The sequence below is a fragment of the Cotesia typhae genome, unplaced genomic scaffold (assembly GCF_013202065.1).
Source record: "Cotesia typhae breed Kobodo isofemale line unplaced genomic scaffold, CoteBio_Ctyphae contig_44, whole genome shotgun sequence".
NCBI lineage: Eukaryota > Metazoa > Arthropoda > Insecta > Hymenoptera > Braconidae > Cotesia > Cotesia typhae.
The window spans coordinates 4,183,083-4,203,255 of NW_027423753.1; the positions used below are offsets into that span (position 1 = coordinate 4,183,083).

The window sequence follows — 20,173 nt, forward strand, 5'->3', positions numbered from 1 at the left end:
ATTAGTATAAGTAATATTAGCTGGTAGTATACCTTTGTTATTTTCTTCATGTTTTTAGAAAACAAACATAGCATTAATGTGGAGCACTCCGCGGAAAATCGAGCAAGTTCAAAAATTTTAATTTTTGATTTTCTCAATTTTGAAAAATTTTTCAGTACCTATCGAAAAATTTTTCCACACAAACTTGGAAATTTTTTTGATTAGCTATTAAAAACGTATTGAATTTTCGGACAGTTATTTTTTTTTTTTCGATTTATTCACTTATAACTTTTTTATTAATAATCCAATTAGAACTTCACTGTTCAAAATCCTTGTGTTTGTACGTACTCTGTAAAAAAAAAAAAATCTAAAAAAATGATTTAACCTCTTCCCGCTTTGTAAATAATTTTTCTGCAGACGATAAGAACAATTTCATCATAACCATCCGTATGGTGACAAGTGATTTATCCAAATGTTCATTCAAAAATCAGAATATAAGCATTTTAACCCCTAAAATTTTTCCATAATCTATATATTGAAAAAACAAAATGTAAAATGCTTCAACTTTTTCGCAAAGTCACATTAAAACATGCTTCTTAATCAGCGATTTTAAATTTTCCCTCCTGCGCAGTAGATCTGCGCACAACCGTAAAACCCTCCTGCGCATGACCGAATTCAAATTTGAAATTTCAGCAAAAAACGGTCTCAAACACCCATTTAAATTAATCATCCTTCTGATTCAAACACATATTCGCATTATTTAGTCTAATGAATGTAATAAATTGTACAAATAAATCGTAACAAGTTGTAAAAATAACGTAGGAATAATTTACGAAACAATGGCGGGGGAAAAGAGAAAGGATGATAAATGTCGGGAGGGAAGGGCTTGAGTTAAAAAGAGACACAAAATCTCCGTAATTACAGAGCAAAGTGAGAGGGAAAATTACACCGAAGAGGTGGAGGTGTACAACCGACGATTGTGACCAGATCTGGCAGTCTTCTCTCGTGGATTCAAACGATCGGTTTTATTCAACCTGTGTCTATTTGTTCAAAAGATTGTTCACTTTGTTTACAATAATTTCTTCTAAACAAAACAATTTAAAATACAAACTGTGTCTTGTGTTTTTGTGTTATTATTTTCCCGCCATTCTGCCGAAAATAAATGACCGTGTGTTCGCGAAAATTTAAGAAGTAAAATTCTTTATTGTTTTTATTATCGATTTTTGGAGTATTGATACACGTGTCACGTGAAGTTTCACGGAAGTGTGGGTCCTAGGGGCCCTGTCTGGATTTAAATTATCGATAAAAATAAAATATTTTAAGACGATTATTAATAAAAATACGAATGGTGAACGTAAGTATTTGTTTAGTTAATTAATTAGAAAATATTATAATTATTGCTAATGATAATATAATGAGTAACGAGACATTATGTCACTGGCATAATGAAATGTGAAATAGAAGGCAAAATAATTAGAGGGAATTGCGTAAGCTATTAAAGGGTAAACGGTAAGGATAATAAGAATAAAACGGTGTAAATAAAATTTTCACCTCAACTCTTAAGTTAAGAGCGAGGTCGAAACTTTCGTGTCACGCTCTGCCGAGACCCGTATTTTTTATTCTTAACTCGACACGCACGCGGACCAACAACCAACATTCGATCGCAATTTCTCTTCTAGCCGTATGTACCGGTATTTAATTCTTATACTAATATTCTTATTATTCTATATTAATTATTCGGGTTGTTTCCGCTTTTTAGATCCAAGCTCGACAAAAAGAGATCATATGCAGTTACAACTGTAATTAACTAATATAATAGTTGATAATGATGATGATAATAATAAGCAAATAAAGTTTCTATGATCTTCACCTCGTTAATAATTTAAGATGAGTAGAAACTGGGAATAAATGAATATACTTATCGAGTAAGAGTTAATGTATACACCAATTAATTAATTGACGGATTAATTGAGGATGAGGGGTAATTTTAATGTATATAATGTACAAAGCTAATCGTAGGAGGATAATGAAGAGAAGTTATCCATATGTGGTTACAAAGAAAGACGTTTGTGCGATTCTCCGAGCCAATCAATTGTTGATCACCGGTACGGGTGAGTGTAAACGATTTGCGAAGGCGTATTGCAATTATAGCTAACGTGTGTAGGCGTTCAACTACTCTTCGTATGTCAAAAGAATACCTTTTTTATTTATATAGTTTGTATAATAATACCTGTCGGCATTCTATATAATTTACCGGGATTATGTATACTTGTCACGTGGCTTTTAGGTTTTAACTACTGCCTTATTGTTTGGTGCTTGTTACTCAATATTTACGGGATCAATTTGTAATTAGAATTTTTTTTTTTCAATAATCAAAGGTGTAATCAACAATTTTTTTTTATTAGAAAATATCAAAGAAATTGTACATATAAAAAATTATATAAACACTTCAATAAAAAATTAACTTGAATCAAGAAAAATTTCTTAGCTTGAGAATTTTTCTATTCAAGACAAGAAGATGAAGTTCTTCAAAATTATAGCTAGTCAGGATAATGAACCTACATGAGCCTACAGGACGATTTTTTATTGTTTTGATGGATGTTATTAAATTTTTAAGGTCTTTTTTATCGATAATTTTTTTAGTTGCAATTTAAATTTATTTGTATTGTACTATTTAATATTTATATGAGTGTATTTTGTGAAGTTACATCAATCAAAACAATCAAAGATAAAAATATCAATCAAAACAATTTAAAATTTTGTCCTGTAGGCTCATTATTCTGACTCGGGTATATATACACTCGATTTAAGTAAATTTTTTTTTGTGTACTCTTTAAAACTAAATTAGTGAAATTTTCTTTTATTGAAATAAAAATTACTTCAAAAAATATGACACTGAAGAAGACATCTAAAAATTTTTGATTTTTTTTTATTAATTAAATTACACCTAAAAAGATATTTATAAAAAATTGCATTTATAGTTTTTCAAGTTTTTCACATGTGACAATTTTTTTTTTTTTATTTTTTGAGTGAAATTTTTTCAAAAAAAAATTTCTAAAAATTTGAAATGTCGCATAACTTCATTTTTACCAAAAAATTTGTAGTTACAGTGTAAGTCTACTAAAAATTTAGTAAATCTTTAGACTTTCCTTTTAAATGATTAGTTATCTTTTATTAATACAAAAAATCAAAAGTTTCAAATTCAATCTAGTGAAAGAATAATTAACTTGATTTCAATAAAAAAATTCTTAAATTTTTAAAAACGAAATTAAGTAAAATATATTTAAACCAAGAAAAATTTTTCAGTTTAAGAATTTTACTATTTAAATCAAGACGATGAAACTCTTCGGAGGATTTTTTGAATTCAAGAATTTTTTTCTTGAGCCAGGTTAATTTTTTTTAGGGTGCAGAATTAGTAAAAATCACTTTTACTAATTGGAAATAGAACCGTTTTCACTAATTAAAAAATTTAATGACAACTAATTACTAATAGTATACTTTGGAGATTGTGAAAGAGAAATTATCAACTATCAATTAATGATTTTTCACTAATTCAGTTGAAGAGAGTGAGTATAATATATATTTTTGTTATTAATTACCAGATATACAATTTGTTATATTAGTTAATAAATTTTGATCAAGAAAATCTTTTCATTTTTAATAAATTTAAATTTTATTACTATTAAAATTTATTTTTATTATTTTTAAAAATTTCTTCGTTAGAACTCGAACCTTAAAAAAAATTACAAAACATATAATTCAATCAATAATAGAAGTGGGGGAAAATTCGTAATTGCTAAAAACCAGCCCACCAATTTTTAAAAAAATTAATTGTCGATTAAAAAAAATTTTTTTTCAATATAATTTTAAATCATTTCCGTAAATTTTATACAAGACAAAACAGTTTTAATTTAAAACTTAGTTTAAAATTTCAAGCCTTCATTAATATAAAATTTGTTAATTTGATAGATAATTCGAATATTAAAAATTCATAATTTTCAATAAAATTATAAACAAAATATAATCATTGAAAGAATAATTGTTATAAATAATAATTTAAAGCAACCAAAAACTTTTTAAAACAATAAATTTGAAGAGAATATTTTGATATCAATCTGAAACAGAATTGAGAGTCTTGACAAAACCGGGTCCGTCTTATATTAACTTCTTATTCTCCCGACCTCGAAACACACAAAATACCATACCAACAACACAACAACAATCCAAGCATCAGCTCGACTTGATTCAATATACAGATACATAATCATGTATATAATGCATACATGTGTGAGTATGTCTTGTAAGTTATAAGTATATATTATGATGATGATGATGATGATACTTGTGCTTATACTGATCATTACATGTGAGTAACTCAAACATAACAGAAATGTGTATAATACTTTTTACAAAGTTCTTTCACCTGTAGGCATACTACACTTAAACTATAAGATGATGCGCATGAAATTAACGATCAGTAGAAAGTTTATTTCAATTCAAGTACAGCACTCGATATTCGACTAATTATTTTTTATTTTACGGCTTTGCTGATAAAGTTTTAAGTCGATAATTGTATATGATATTAATCCAATCAAATGTATGTCTGAATTAAATTAACCCGCATACAGTCTCATACTTTTTAGTAGATCTCATAAAAATCTAATTATTGACTGATTAAGCTCATCTTTGAACTTGACCTTGGTATTCGTATAAAAATTAAGTATGTTAAGTTTGGAGAAGATCCATCATGAATTAAAGACGCTACACAGTAAAAAATTTTGCGTCAATGCGTCAAAAAATTTTGTGTTAAATATTTAACACTTTTTCGTGTTAATTTAATACAATAAATGTTAAATTTACACATAAAAGTCTTAAATTTTTAACACAAAAATTTTTTTACACGTTGACGCAAAATTATTTACTGTGTAGCGTCTTTAATTCATGATGGATCTTCTCCAAACTCAACATACTTAATTTTTAGACGAATACCAAGGTCAAGTTCAAAGATGAGCTTAATCAGTCAAGTACAACAGAAATTATAGGGTTTCAAAATTTTCAAAATCGTAGGTAGAAAGAAAAAAGTCTTGAGTCAAGCGTAAATTTTCTTAAATCAAGAAAATCTTAAGGAAGATTGAAAATTTCTTGAATGAAGTTAAATTTTTTAAGCCAAGAAAATTTCTTCTTGCTCCAAAATAACTTCGGTCTTCTTTAAAATTTTCTTGGTTCAAGAAATTTTTTTTTTCTGTGTAAAAATTTATATTTTGGGAGTTTTTTTCGCGGATAACTTTTTAATGAAATAATTTATCGAATTTTTGTAAGTTGCATTTAAATGAGCTTTAATTTTCTTGTTATTTCATTTTCCTAGACTTAAAATAATCTATTCGTCTGAAGATATTTAATGAAATTTTACTATTGCACTTGTTTTAAATCAGAGAAAAGAGATTCTATCAATGTGATTGAATTATTTGTATTATTTTTGTTGTAATTTTATTTAAGTCGGAACTCTACTTCCATTTCGGCTATTAAATGGTAGTTTTTTTAATAGTTAGTTTTGAAATTTAGCATTTTACTACTCAAAAAGTGTTCAATTTCAATATAATTAATTTTACACCAAAAAATTGATGTCAAAAATAAATTATTTATGTAATGATAACATAAACAAAAAATTGATGAAAAAAATAAATAAATAAGGCATTATATATAAAATAAATAAAGGGTAAGCTCTATTACGACGAACCACGACCACATACACTCAAGGTCATCTTGACCACGTCAGCGAAGAACAAAAGCAAAACAAAAAGGTAGACAAAGGATGTCTTCATACTGTATAAACCAAACCAGAGATTAAAGGTTAGCAAACAATGGATTTACCTATTAAATGATCAAAGGGCTGGACATGATATTTTTATTGATCTGGATGTTGATAAAAGTAAATAATAGAAGAGAATTATTTTAATTATTTTATTTGGATGTTAAACTCCTGATAGTATATACTGTAAACTATACATTGTGGGATTAAAGCTTAAGTAATAATAATAAGAAAGAGATATTACAATAATACTAAGATATTTTAAGGTTCAAGATCCTTTACTTGTGCATAAGAGAACTCGCGGAACAACTATTACACGCTAAGGCCATGAGTTCATGTACATTTCTTCACGTCTCCATCTTCTTGTAAGATATGTCTGGAGCATTATAATTTTATCTTATAATATATCAATTACAATATACTAATAAACTTTTTATTATTTATATTAATTATAATTTATAGTAAATAATGATCGAGATTCATTTCTATTAGTATTACTAATTTTATCATTAATATTAATTTGCAATAAATATTATCAGAAAAATTATTGTAACGCATTAATAGTTTCATTTTATTAGTCAGTAAAAGTGTTTTATTCTGCTGAAGGCTGTATATTCAATTAAAATTATGTTCATATATATTTTAGTGTTCGTAATATTACTTTATTAATTATTATTTACTTTAAATATTTAATTGATTGCTTGCCACGAAAATTAGAAATTTTTTAAATCATAAACTTTTTATTTTTCTCCTTTTTTGTCCAGCTCCGAATTTATGTTTTTTTTTATTGTAAATTATAAAATAAGGGAAATTATAAATCATTATTTTCGGCGCATAAAATTAATAAGCATACTGTCAATTTTTCTTTTTACTTGAAACTAATAATGTAAAACTCAAGAAATATTTTCATTAAAAAAACGACTGCGCCATTTTAATACATAGTAACTGTAAAATTTTTAAGCTTAATATTTTTTCGATATCCATTTTTTATTGCAGATTAAAAAATTTTGCGTCGCAATGCGTCAAAAAATTTTGTATTAAACATTTTTGCGTTAACAATTTGATACTTTTATGAGTAAATTTAACACTTCTTTCTGTTCTTATTTCTTTTAATTGGACACAACTTTTTTTTTGAGCAAATTTTTTTGAAGCAAAATTTTTTACTATGGACATATGGGACATTAAATAATTTTTTTACATGTTTTTATCTATTTATCTTCGAAATAAATTGATTTTTTTTATCAATTTAGAGTGCAGAAAATTATTTATGGTTTATCATTACGTATAAATTAAAAATCTAAAATTTTTCCAAATTCAAACTTTCAATGTTAATTTCCAGAGCTTTCAATGTAAATATTACATTCTACAATATAATTCTCATAAAATCTGCATAGAAAAAAAAAATTAACTTTAATCAAGAGAAAAATTCTTAAGCCAAAAAATAATTTTGAATAGTTTTATTGTCTTGGATCAAAACGAAAAATTTTCGAATCAAGTAAAATTTACTTAAACTAAGAAAAATTTTTTAGTTTAAGAATTTTGTTACTCAAATCAAGGAAATGAAATTCTTTAAAACTATTTACTTGTTTCAAGTGAATTTTTTTTTTCTAGGTGTAATAATTACAATCTGAAACTGTAATTTTTCCAATTTTCATCACGGATTATATAATGTAATTTTTTTTTTGTTTTTTGTCTAACTTAGTTGTAATTTTTAAAGAATATAATTATTTCAAATTTTTTTTAGTTATGATTTAATTTATTTTTTTTTTTTTTGTTTTAAATCATTAATTTATCACTAATGTAATAAACATTTTATCAACACTAGCAGAATTTGAAATTATAAAAAAATGATCAATTTTAATTCTAAATTAATCTTTATTAAGTAGTAAGCTCAATTTATTAGAACGTTTGCAATAAAACATTTTTAGTCTAAAAAATAAATAAAATTTTCTTAAAATTATAATAAGAGGGGGAGTATACATTTATATATATAATAAGACAATGCGAATTAAAATATATATCCGTTATAAACACAGTCTTGCTACTCGTAACGGGAAACAAACATGAGTATATAGCATAAGAGAGAATTCTCGTGTGTACGTTTGTAGTGCCCTGATGCACTATGACCCTTCTTAATTCAAATTAAATTCAGTTCACCATACGAATAATACTACTATTCGTATCATATTTGCACCTGAAAATAACGGAGTTTTAAGTAATAATTATTACCTTTACTTCATTGTTTCTTTCAAGGTCATGAATAGATGGATCGTATTTTTCATTGCAGCTTTTAACATTATCTAGCCTCTTAACATCTTATCTTTATTGCATTATTTATTACTAAAGAACATAATTACAATTAAATAAAGAGAATATTTAACCCATAAATTTTATTTTATATTTCAATGGTTTGATCTTAATTTCAACTATTCTTGTAGTGTTTACGACTAAGAAGAAATATTATACACAATATATTACGGTTATACATTATTATAGTTAATATATATTATATATCTTAGAAGTAGTAAAACTCTAGCTTATTTTTTAATGTATAAGATATTAAACCTTTATTAGTTAATAAATTTATTTGAAAGTATTCGGAGTTTCAGCTGAAGTAGGTTGAAAGATAGATTTGTTATACTTGACAAGTATTTTAATAAATGTATATCAAATACTTGACTGGAATATACTCGAGATAAATAGATAAGTACTTAAATCTTCAACTGAATAATGTCAAGTGTCTTTCACTTTGGAAAAATAATCTCACTAAATTACCAATTCACAGTATGTACTAAAAATTACCTCAAAAGAAGAAAAATTAATCATGAAGATTGATAAGCGTTTATTGTCAAAAAATTATAGCTTTCATTTTTCTGAGGCAAGTAATCTCATAACTTCAGATTTTAAAGCAAAAAAAATCAATTTTTCATTATTATTATCGACTTTAAGGGACCTATTGTGACAGCCTTAAGAAAAAGGTGATTTTTGGGAATTAAGAAAACTACTGTATCAATTTTTTAAAAATTTTGAGGGTATAAAAAATTTATACATATTTTAAGAGTACACAGTAAAATTTTTAAAGAAAAAAATTAAACATTTTTTAAGTTATACGCGATCTCCGATTTTTTTCCCGCGGCGTTTTTAAAAAATAAAAGTTGAATTTTACCTCAAAATTTTGGTTGTTTTTGGCCTGCCAAAATTCGATTTTTGATCAGATCAAAAAATTGGTTGGTCATTGTATGGGGAACTATATACAGAACATATAGAAAAAAATTCGATAGTGATCGAATCATTTGTCTCCGAGTAATTACAGCAGCAAATTCGAAAAACGCATTTTTCTGTCGCTAATGCTAAAAACTATTTGAGATATCGATTAAAAATTTTGTTAGGTCATTTTTAAAGGTATTACGTATCGAAAAATGAAAAAAAAAATTGATTTTATTTAAATTTCACACTAAGTGTATAACTCCTGAATAATTATTCAATAAACTCAATTTGTAAAATTAGTTTTTTTACTAATTATATAATTCCAACTTTTTTAAATAAAATCGTAAAAATAGATTAATCTTCGAGGCTTCATTAAATAGAAATAGCTTTGGTAAAAAAAATTTTTAATTGGACCACTTTTGTAGAGCATTCCATTTTCTGTAAAAATTTATGTTGTTTTAATTTTTTCGTTCGATGTTTTAAAAATTATAAAAAAAAAAAATACGTTCAGAAAAAAAATAAAAAATTGCGATGATAGACCTTTTAACGTTAATATTAAGGGCTTAAATTTTGCCAATGATTTTTTTTTTCATCCTGAATTAAATTTTTAATATATCTTTAAAAGAAAAAAATGTTCAATTTTTTTTTACCTAGTCCAGTCCATATAGTCATAAATAATTTTCTGGTCATGTTTCAACATATTTTATTAATAAATTGATCATTTCTATTCAAATTCAATCATGTTACAGCGATGAATAAATTTAATTATTTACATTTGCATAAAAAATGTATAATATTGATAAAAATTCAATATATTTGTCACGTAACAATTACAATAGAACATGTCTAGAAGCTATATAGAATAACAAAAATAAAAAAAAAAACCAATTACTCTTTTGGAATAATTCTGTCTGGCAATGACGCGTAGTAATTCACGGTTGAGAAAATTCAGGACAGTAATTTAAAATCATCGGAACTCGTGAAAGTATCGAGAATTATTACTAGACTAAATTTGCGTGAGAAGTATATCAATCGAATTGAATAGCGCTTCGTATATTGAATATAAAATAAAAATAATAATTATAATTTCATTTTCTTTACCGTTTGCCGTAACGATGACAAATTGATAAATTAAAACCGTTTGAGAAATTAGTAATAATTATAAATTATAACTTTCACCTCAGCTCCAACGTAAGTGATGATAAGACTTAAGTTAAGGCCTGAGACCTGACGCAAGATATTAATAACAATTACACCTTGAAAAAAAAAAAATACAAAAAACAATAGTTAAATTTTCTTAACACGCCTTTATACTTGTAGTGTTCTGGAATTCCACGATGCATCTCTATATATTTTATAATATACCAAGCTCTGATGTAATTTATGTTTAATACTTAATTGCTCCAAGCAATTCTTTTCTTCCTTGTTTTGTAAAAAAGTTTAATTCTTATAAGTAGAGAAAAAATGATAATACCAGAACGTAGAGCATAAAATAGAAAAAGTTCTAGTCTCATCGTGAAGAAGAATTAACCTGGTCTCATCTGGATTAACTTGCGCTAAAGAGCTTGGGGAAGATAATGATTATGGTAGCATAAAGTGAGGCGTTAAAATGCGAGGAGGAATATCAGGAAGTATAGGAAGTTATAAAAAGGAAGGAAGAAATGTAAGAGTTGTTAGAGGGTGCTGACCTCGATAATCTAAAGAAACTCGTCATCATACTTGTTTATCGAGGTCAACCGCAGGAACTTTGTGCGTGGGTACTCCTGGGAAATCTATACGCAACATCAAACATTGCATAACACACAACATACTTTGTTAATCATTTTTTGTTTAATACACTTTTATTTTATTATTTAATACTTAATAATCCTCATTTTTTTGTTTTAATTTCCAGATTAAAGATTAAGATTATTTTTAATTAATCAATCAAAGTCAATTTTACATTTTTATTTAAAAATTTTTACGAAAGAGTAGCTTTAGGTTAAAAACATTAATTTTTTTGTATTCTATAAAATGTGGAATTTTTATTGATTTTGAAAGGAAATTTTTTTGAGTAATAACATTTTTTATGGTTTAAAGCCTTGAATATTTGATGCGTATTTATCATTAAAATGTGGGTAATTTAAAAAATTATTACACTTGAATTGCTGATTTTTATTAGAGTTTAACAATTTAACTAAGTAGATTTTCATACTTTGACTTTACTTTCAAAGAATGGATTAACGTTTCTTCCACTTTCTCAAGTTGTAAAATAAAATTTGAAAATTTTAACGAGAAGCAATTATAAAAATTACACATCAAAGCCTTTTAAAAGTAACTATATTGAATTTTGACAGAATAATGTTGATTGTCATTTAAAATTCAATAGAAAAATTTTTGAGCCAACAAAATCGAATAAAATTTACTTAAATCAAGAAAAATTTCTTAGTTTAAAAATTTTTCTGCTTAAATCAAAACAATGAGCTCTTTAAAATTATTTTCATAATTCAAGAATTCTCGAGTCAATTTTTTTTTCCAGTGTAAGTCAAATTTTATAAAAAATAATTGCAAGAAATTAAAAAAAAAATAATTGCAACAAATTAAAAAAAAAATAATTACAAAAAATTTTAAAAAATTAAAAAAATTACTGAGAAAATATATTTTAGAATGAAACCAAATTTTCTTTTTAAAAAAATTTTTAAATAAAAAAAAAGTATTATTATTGTTAATCTATAAAAATACTCTAAGAATAATTAAAATAAATTTTTTCACACCCCAACATATATGCATATAATTATCCAAAATATGTAATTAAATAAAAAATATGCATTGTACTCTTAAAGTACGAGTGATTAATTTTTATAGCTACCCATATAATTAAATTGTCGGATTATAGTTTTAATTTAATTATATTACATTTTTTTCAGGACGTGATGAGTGAGTACGAGCGGATCAAGCGGGCGTGCTTGAAACGCGGTGAACTGTGGGAGGATCCTGAATTTCCGGCAACTCAGGCCTCAGTTTTCTATCATCAGACACCACCATTTCAGTTTCAGTGGAAAAGACCAAAGGTATGATTTATTCAAATAAATCAATATAAATTTGATTGCAATTATTACTACACAGAAAAAAAAAATCATCTTAATTTGAATTTTTTAATTTTACAGTGGCTACCCCCCTTCATTCAAGTTAATATTTTTTTTTTTTTTTTTTTTTTTTTTTAGTGTATTACTATTACAAATAATTTTCTTGCAAGGTTTAAAATGATAAAAAATGCTAACAATAGTGTTATAGAAGCACAAGACAAAACTTGGCGTAATAAAATTTATATTTGCATTTTCTATTGCATCTTATTCTAATATATTCCGTTCTGTTCTGTTCTATTCATTTGTTCTCAAAGAGACGTTCAATGTTATTCAGTCGGTGATTTTGAATACGATTAGACTGCGTAATATTTGTGGCAACTGAAAACGGCTGGTTAATAGCAAGGTCGTTTTACTGCATCGTTGAGCTCAACTTTCATGCTGATGAGTCTCTTGTTTTAAACCTAAGTCCCAATCCAAAATTTAGAAGTCAAGATTTAACAATTATGAAATTAAGACATTTAAAACTTTTTATTATTATTATTATTATTCTTAATATTAATATTAATAAATAAAAAGTATCAGCTGAATACCGGAAATGATAAGTATAGAGGACGGAAACATGGCAAATTGCGGTCATAATATATAATATATTCTTCATATTATATATATATATATATATATACCCGTCATACCTGAAGACTCTTGCGGTGACTGTCTTCAGCTAACGGGTTGTTAATTAAAATGTATCGTGTGTGACACGTGATACACTTTACTTTACAAAACTACTTGTTTATTCATATCATTGACTTATATAATTAAATAACTTTTTTATTTTTGTCTCAGGAACTATGCAATCGACCGATTTTTGTCAGCGATACACCCACGCAATTCGACGTAATACCTGGCAAAATGGGTAAATACATTTATATTTATCTTTACTATCCTTATTTTATGTTATGATAGACATCGCTTTTTTATTTCTATATAAAAGATCACTTTTATTGAAATTGATATTGTATGAAATATCCTTTCGGTTTTTAATAAAAATTATAAGTACCTAGGTAAAAAAAAAATCGTCTTAAAATTGTCGTTCGTTTAAGATTTTAAACGTGACACAAACCAAGACTATTTTAAAACTTTTTTAAGACGCCAAAAAAAAATTCCGAGAACAGATTTTTGAAATTTGGTTCTCGAATTTATTATAAAAATAAATTTTTTGACGATTTTCTAACCACTACATTTTTGAGTACGCTCTTTTTAAATTGAATTTGAAATTGTTGAAAATTTATTATCGGACAATTTTAAGATTTTTTTAAAACGATCCTTTTTAATGTTCCGGGGCTCTGTCGCTGTTAGCTCATCTTAAAATAGTCTTGAAAAATTTTTTTAAGACTATTTTAAGATTTTTTTACAACTATTTTAAGATTTTCTTAAGACGATTTTAAAATTATTTTAAGACTATTTTAAGACTCTCTATAATAATTTTCCGGAGCTGTCGCTGTGATATCTTCTTATTTTTATAACAAATTCAAGAACCAAATTTCAAAAATCTAGTCTCGGAATTTTTGTTTGGCGTCTTAAAATAGGCTTGGTTTGTGTCACGTTTAAGATCTTAAACAAATGACAATTTTAAAACGATTTTTTTTTATACGGGTAGACAATTTACTTAAGTATCTATAAATCTGGAACTATTATTATTATTGTCATTAGTTGAGAAGATAATTTCATTTTATTATTAATTTTATTTATTTTTAATCATTAAATAATTGTTATACATTATTAAAAGTAGACATCAGTATAAATAAAAAAAATATATTAAGCACAAGCTAAAAAAATTATAAAAATAATAATAAGCGTGACACGACTCAACTCATGACAAAATGATTAACTAACCCAGTGAAAGAGATTAACAAATCAAACCACTTCAGTTATTTAGTTATATTACTTAATCAAATACTTCAAACCTTAAACAAACGTGATAGCTTTAAAATAACTCTCAAGTATTCGAAATTCTACGCCAGTCAGAATAACTATAATTAAAATTATAAAGAAAAATCTAAAGTAACCCGCCCTCTAATTCAAATTTAACAACTAAAAAAACTGTTTGAGTTTTAAATTTTCAATCTCCGATGATGAATAGATTTATTTAATGATATACATTATAGTCTACTACTATTTCGCGGTCTCAAGCAGAATGTGCTTGCATCACCTTACTAATGACCCCAACAAGTGTATTCGAGATAAAACCATATTTTTATAAATTTCTTACGCTAACATCTGTCAGAGTTTTTAAGTCTGATTCACGGGTAAAGATTCAGCATCAAAGAACAAATTTATGGAATAAATTTTACGATATTTGTCATTAAAAGAATATATTTTTTACTGGAAATTTGAATAAGTATTTTGAATCTTTTTTGATTTAAAAAAAATCTACTTGATTAAAGAGAAATATTTTTGAGTGAAGAAAATTATTTTCATGTCCTGATTCAAGAATTTTTTCGTTCTAATTTGTTTTTTTAACGAAGATAAATCTTATATATGAAAATAAAAAGTGTATTATCTTCGTGATGTAAATTCAAATTAGACATTAAAGAAAATTATGTTTTTTAACTAAGAATAATTTAATTTTCCTTTAAAAATTTTTTTATCGATGTAAAAACAAGTTTATTCATTCACAATACCAAAAAGAATGTAAAGTAATTATTTACAAGTAGGGTCCACCCTATTTTTGGCTATATCTAGGTGAAAATTTTTATTTTCCTTGTTTTTACGGCGCATTTATGATAAATAATATCGTGAACTTTTTCGACAGCTTTTTTGCTTTCAAAAGTTGAAAAAATTTTGGCTTTCATGCTTTTGAATAAGTTTTCGATTTTATCTTTTTTTTAAGTTTTTATTATATTTCTTTTTTTTTTTAAGTACACGGTAAGAACAAGATTACACTGGATATCATCCAAGATTATATTGAGTACAATCCAGATTATACTGAGTGTAATCCAGATTAGACTGAGTATAATCCAAATATCACGCAGTATAATCTGGATTACAATGAGTATAATTCAGATATCACGGAGTATAATCTGAATTTTTTAGCTACTATTTAAAATTTTTTTTCACCACAGATATCACTGAGTATACTCTGTGATGATATCCAGTGTCGTCTTGTTCTCTCGTGTACATAAAAAAATGAACAATTTAAAAAAAAAAAGTTGAATATCATAATTTTCTAAAAAATGTAGAAATTTTTTTTTTAATTTCTAAAATTTGTTAAAATTGTGATTATCAATTTTTTTTAATTGTTCATTTTTTTATATATTGAAAAAAAAATATACATCACAATTTTCAAAAAAAAATTTCTTTCAAAAAAATAAAAATTAAAATGGTGGCCCCACTTGTAAATAATTACCAAATAAAAAATAATATGTAAATCAAATTTTAAAAAATTGTCACATCAAACCAAAACATATTGTCATTAATTAAAAAACTTACGAGTATTGATAAAATCTAAATAACTTGTTCATGGATTAATAAAAAAAAAAAAAAAATATTTTTATAGTATCCTTGTACTTTAACTTTAGTTATCAATGAAATTAAAATGTCAGGACCGAAAAATCAGCTTAATCTGTCAAAAGAAAAGCAATATTAATATCCGAAATATGATAGTTTAGTTATTTAAGTGATTATATTTTTCTTAGAAAAAAAAAAAAAAAAAAAAATACAAACCAGTGAATAATCTACGCACTAGCAAAAATGTAAACATAATTAATATTTATAAAAAGCAGTGGATAAAAAAATTTATTAATAAAAATAGCTGGGTGGATAGATGAAGGAAGAGAAGATAAATAAATTGAGTAGGAGGAGAGTTGTGTGTAGTCTTGATACCCGGTGAAGAAGATGGAGAAATGAAAGAGAAGAAGCAAATAAAATTTACACGAAGCTAAAGGAGTAGAAGCTACCAATAAATAATAAAAATAATAAAAAAAGGTATACAGAACGGGTCGTTCCGGTTTGGTCCTTTTTATATCCTCGGTAACGTGCCCGGCGGAATGTTTTGCGATAGCGCGTAATGATATAGTTTGCGCGGGTATGAAGCTCAGAAAAAGGAAAATAAAAAGGACTAGAAGCGAAAAACTAAATAAAAATAATCTAACGCTTACGCATAACAAATGAATAGCGTCATGAATCAAAAAGTATATCATTAAAGTTAAGATGCTTATCCTATTTATAGCCGGCTTTAAATCAAGTCACGCGTCTATTGTGTACTATAAAAACCATTTAATTATATCGTTATTTATTATTTTTCAATTAATTTATTGTTGTTATCAATTATCTCTCTATACATCACTTTACTGTCGACTACTGATTACTGATTTGATTGATTGCGAATGATAGATGACCATCAGCTGAAATTTAAATAGAAAATTAGAATTATAAAGGTGCATTTATGTCTTTTATACTTAGTATTAGCTACTGAGTATAATTATCAAGATTGTTGTGTTCTATGTTCTTCTTCATAGAAGTATTATTATCCACATAAAACACTTGAGGCTATTTCTTCAGGATCAAATCCCAATAAATCAACATAACCTTGCACCGTAAGCTTAATCTAACCTCAACTGCTTCCGCGTGTAACACTTTCTTTTATTTTTAACCTTTAATTACTTTTTACTTCATTACGTCATTAGTCGATTGGGCGGACGGTTAGTGATTTATGAGAAGACGATAACAATTATTTTGACATACAAATAATAGGATATAATAAGAATAAGTTTATAATATTTTTATTGTATTGATGACTCGATAACCTACAAACTGAAACAGTGATGTCTGAGGTTAGATGAAGAAATCGATTGTTTGGTATTAATAATAAATATTTTCGATTTTCATCATTTGATTATGTCAGCTTTTATGAATAACAATTGTTATATGAAAGAATAAAAGTAAAACATTAGGACTAACGTAAATATTTGATTTTGTTCCAAGGGCTGCAGAACTAGCGCCAAAGGTGACAATTTTGATAACTTTAGTTTTCATAAATTGCATGTAATCTTCCATAAAAAGCTATACGAAAAGAACAAGATGATACTGAGTATCATCCTAGATTATACTCAGTGAAAAAAAATTTCAGATAGTAGCTAGTATAATCCAGATTATAATGAGTATAATCCAGACATCACCCAGTATAATCCAGATTACAATGAGTATAATCCTGATATCACTCAGTATAATCTGGATTATACTATCTGAAAAATTTTTTTCACCGCAGATATCACTGAGTATAATCTGGGATAATATCCAGTATCATCTTATTCTTTCTGTGTACACGTACAGGAAAATAAATTAATGAAAAAATATACTTCATTCTTTCGAAAACTAAATTCTTAAAAAAAAAACTATATAATTAATTTTGAAATTTAGTTAAGAGTGATTTAAAACTAAAAAATTAATTCAGAAAACTTATAAAATAATTTTTATTGTTCTAGTTCAAATTTAACCGTAGTAAATTATGAATTATGTATTAATTAAAGTAAAAACATAAAAAAAGTGTTTTTCTGTAAGATTTACTCGAACCTTCTAAAGAGAAATTCTTTTCGTTTCTCTCTCGCACTCAAGAGGACAAACTGTAGCGCAATAAGAGACTTTTATATTTTTACAATAAAAAAAATTATTTTTATAGTTTTTTTTATTAATATAAAATTTTAGAAAAAAAACATAAAATAAGTTTAAAAAATGTTATTTAATATTATAATAGTGAAATTTACAATGTACAAACAAAAAATCAATGCCGATTAATTTGCATTGTATTTTCTATTCTTACTGGTTATTAAATTTCTATCATCAATAACTCTCAACAACTAAATTATATTTCATGCAAACAAAAAAAATTTCAATCACAAATAGTATTTTTCTTCAAACATATAATCATTTATTACAACTAGTAATTTTTCATTTAACAATACATCTTTTTACTTTTTATATCTTACAATTATTATAAACTTTTCTTCAATAAATCATCTTTAAAAATTTCACTTACTTCTTCTTATACACATATTAACTTTTAAAAGTAAGTAATGGTTGTTTTTATTTAAAGTTATTCTATCAAAAGTTTTTTTTTTTTATGAACAGAATTTTTTATGAATTAATAGCAAAGTTTTTTCTTGAATTTTATAATTTATAATTATCTATTACTATATTTTGTAATATTTTCCTGCTAAATATAAAAGCATATAGACAAAAAAGTGTTATGAACCTTGAAAAAGTCTCACCGTATAATATTTCTCTCCTAAAAGCATAATTTAGATAAAGCACTGAATAAAATACAAAATAAAATTATCCTGCACGAGTACCGGTGACAAAAAAGCCTCTAGGGCTCTTACTATTATATCCGAGAGAAAGATATTGAGTGAATCATGAACTACTTTTATTCGGTTCATTAGAGAAAAAAAAAAAAAACTGCATATAAATTTATAAATAAAAATGAGTGAAAGCGTAATATGCCTATGAAATTTAATTAGTATAATAGAGTTTATTATTAAATTTTGTTTAACTTTAATTACCAGTTATGACTTATATATCTTCGTTAAAATGTTAAATTATATGGGTGCTAAGTTTTCCGGCTTTCTACGTGTCAAAAATTCAGTACGCGCTTATGTATACATATTATAATAACTACAAGCGATAACGCATGCGGAAAAAAAAAGAAAAAAAAATAGATGAGAAATAAAAATCGTAACGTTTATGAATAAAATCATAACTATAACTGTTGAAATGTATTTAGTGAAAGTAAATACTATCGGTATAACCGTGGAATTATTATATTATATCGCTCGTAAGATAAAAAAAAAATAATGCGGGTAAATAAAAATATACGACTGAATTTTAGTGTAAAATTGATGTTTATGTTTTGGTTGGTTGAGAAATGAAACTTTAGTGTTTAATGGTAATTACTAATGACAATCGCTCTACAATTTACTCTCTTTTAGCAATAAACAATTTAATATTACAAAGATACGATCTACAGAGATTATTTCGAGTATGATAAAAAATAAAAGAAAATTGTGAAAATCATTAGTTGCGCTGATCCCAGAACGAATATTATAAATAAATAAATATTTTTTTTCTATTTATTAATTGCTTTTTATATCTCTTGTAGCGATGTAAGAAGCGGAGTTTAAATAGAAAAATGTTTAAAGATTTATTGCTGTAAATTTAATCCCATGCGGAACATAATAGTTGAGAATAAATAGAAAATTAGGTGCAGTCAGTTAGAAGCTCACAATTTATAATAAATTTTAGTATGTTAATTTCCGTTAAGCCTATTCCAAGCTTATAAATAGTAGAAAATTTCGTTTCTTCGTTGAATCAGAAATAAAATTGCAAAATTATGAAGATCAAATTTCGACTTGATTTCTAAAATTTTAATAGTTTGTAGGTCGTTTCGCAAAATTTTTTAAGTGATCGCACGGAAAAAACAAGATGACACTGAATATCATCCCAGATTATACTGAGTGAAAAAAAATTTCATAGTAGCTAGTATAATCCAGATTACAATGAGTATAATCCAGATATCACCCAGTATAATCTGGATTATACTAGTTACTATCTGAAAATTTTTTCACCTCAGATATCACTGAGTATAATCTGGGGTGATATCCAGTGTCATCTTGTTCTTTCCGTGCATCTTCATTATTAAGAGAATATGAAAAATTTTATGGCCAGTGTATTTATATGATAAAATAGGTTTTTATGGTTAAATTTGATATCGTTGGAAAAGTCTTGACCTGAAGTTCTGCCTTTTCATGGTTTCATATCATTCAAGCCAATAGTCAATTTATGATGATAAGTATTTAGGCTGCATTTGAAAATGCTCGATCTTTAGATACATAATTCAGAAATGACCTTCTATCTCGTGAACTATTGACATTTTTTAAGATATAAACTCATCCCGATGTTACACTCATCAAGACCTTTCATTTAAGTACCCACATCAATTTTTCATATATTTATATATATTACATATATGTATATATGAAAAATATATCAAAATATATGTGGATACTTAAATGAAAGGTCTCGATGAGTTTAACGTCGAAATGAGTTTATATTTTAAAAA

General features: G+C 25.6%; 1 protein-coding gene across 1 annotated transcript in view; it reads left to right on the forward strand.

Moving 5' to 3' along the window:
• The first annotated feature begins 999 nt into the window (after positions 1–999).
• The window catches only part of Calpc (calpain C), a 37,331-nt gene continuing 18,157 nt past the window's right edge, over positions 1,000–20,173 (forward strand). Inside the window, exons 1-3 of the mRNA XM_074244953.1 lie at positions 1,000–1,333; positions 11,902–12,045; positions 12,904–12,973. Of these exons, the coding sequence (XP_074101054.1) occupies positions 1,325–1,333; positions 11,902–12,045; positions 12,904–12,973 (223 nt within the window). The 5' untranslated portion in view covers positions 1,000–1,324. The remainder of the gene's footprint in view (positions 1,334–11,901; positions 12,046–12,903; positions 12,974–20,173) is intronic.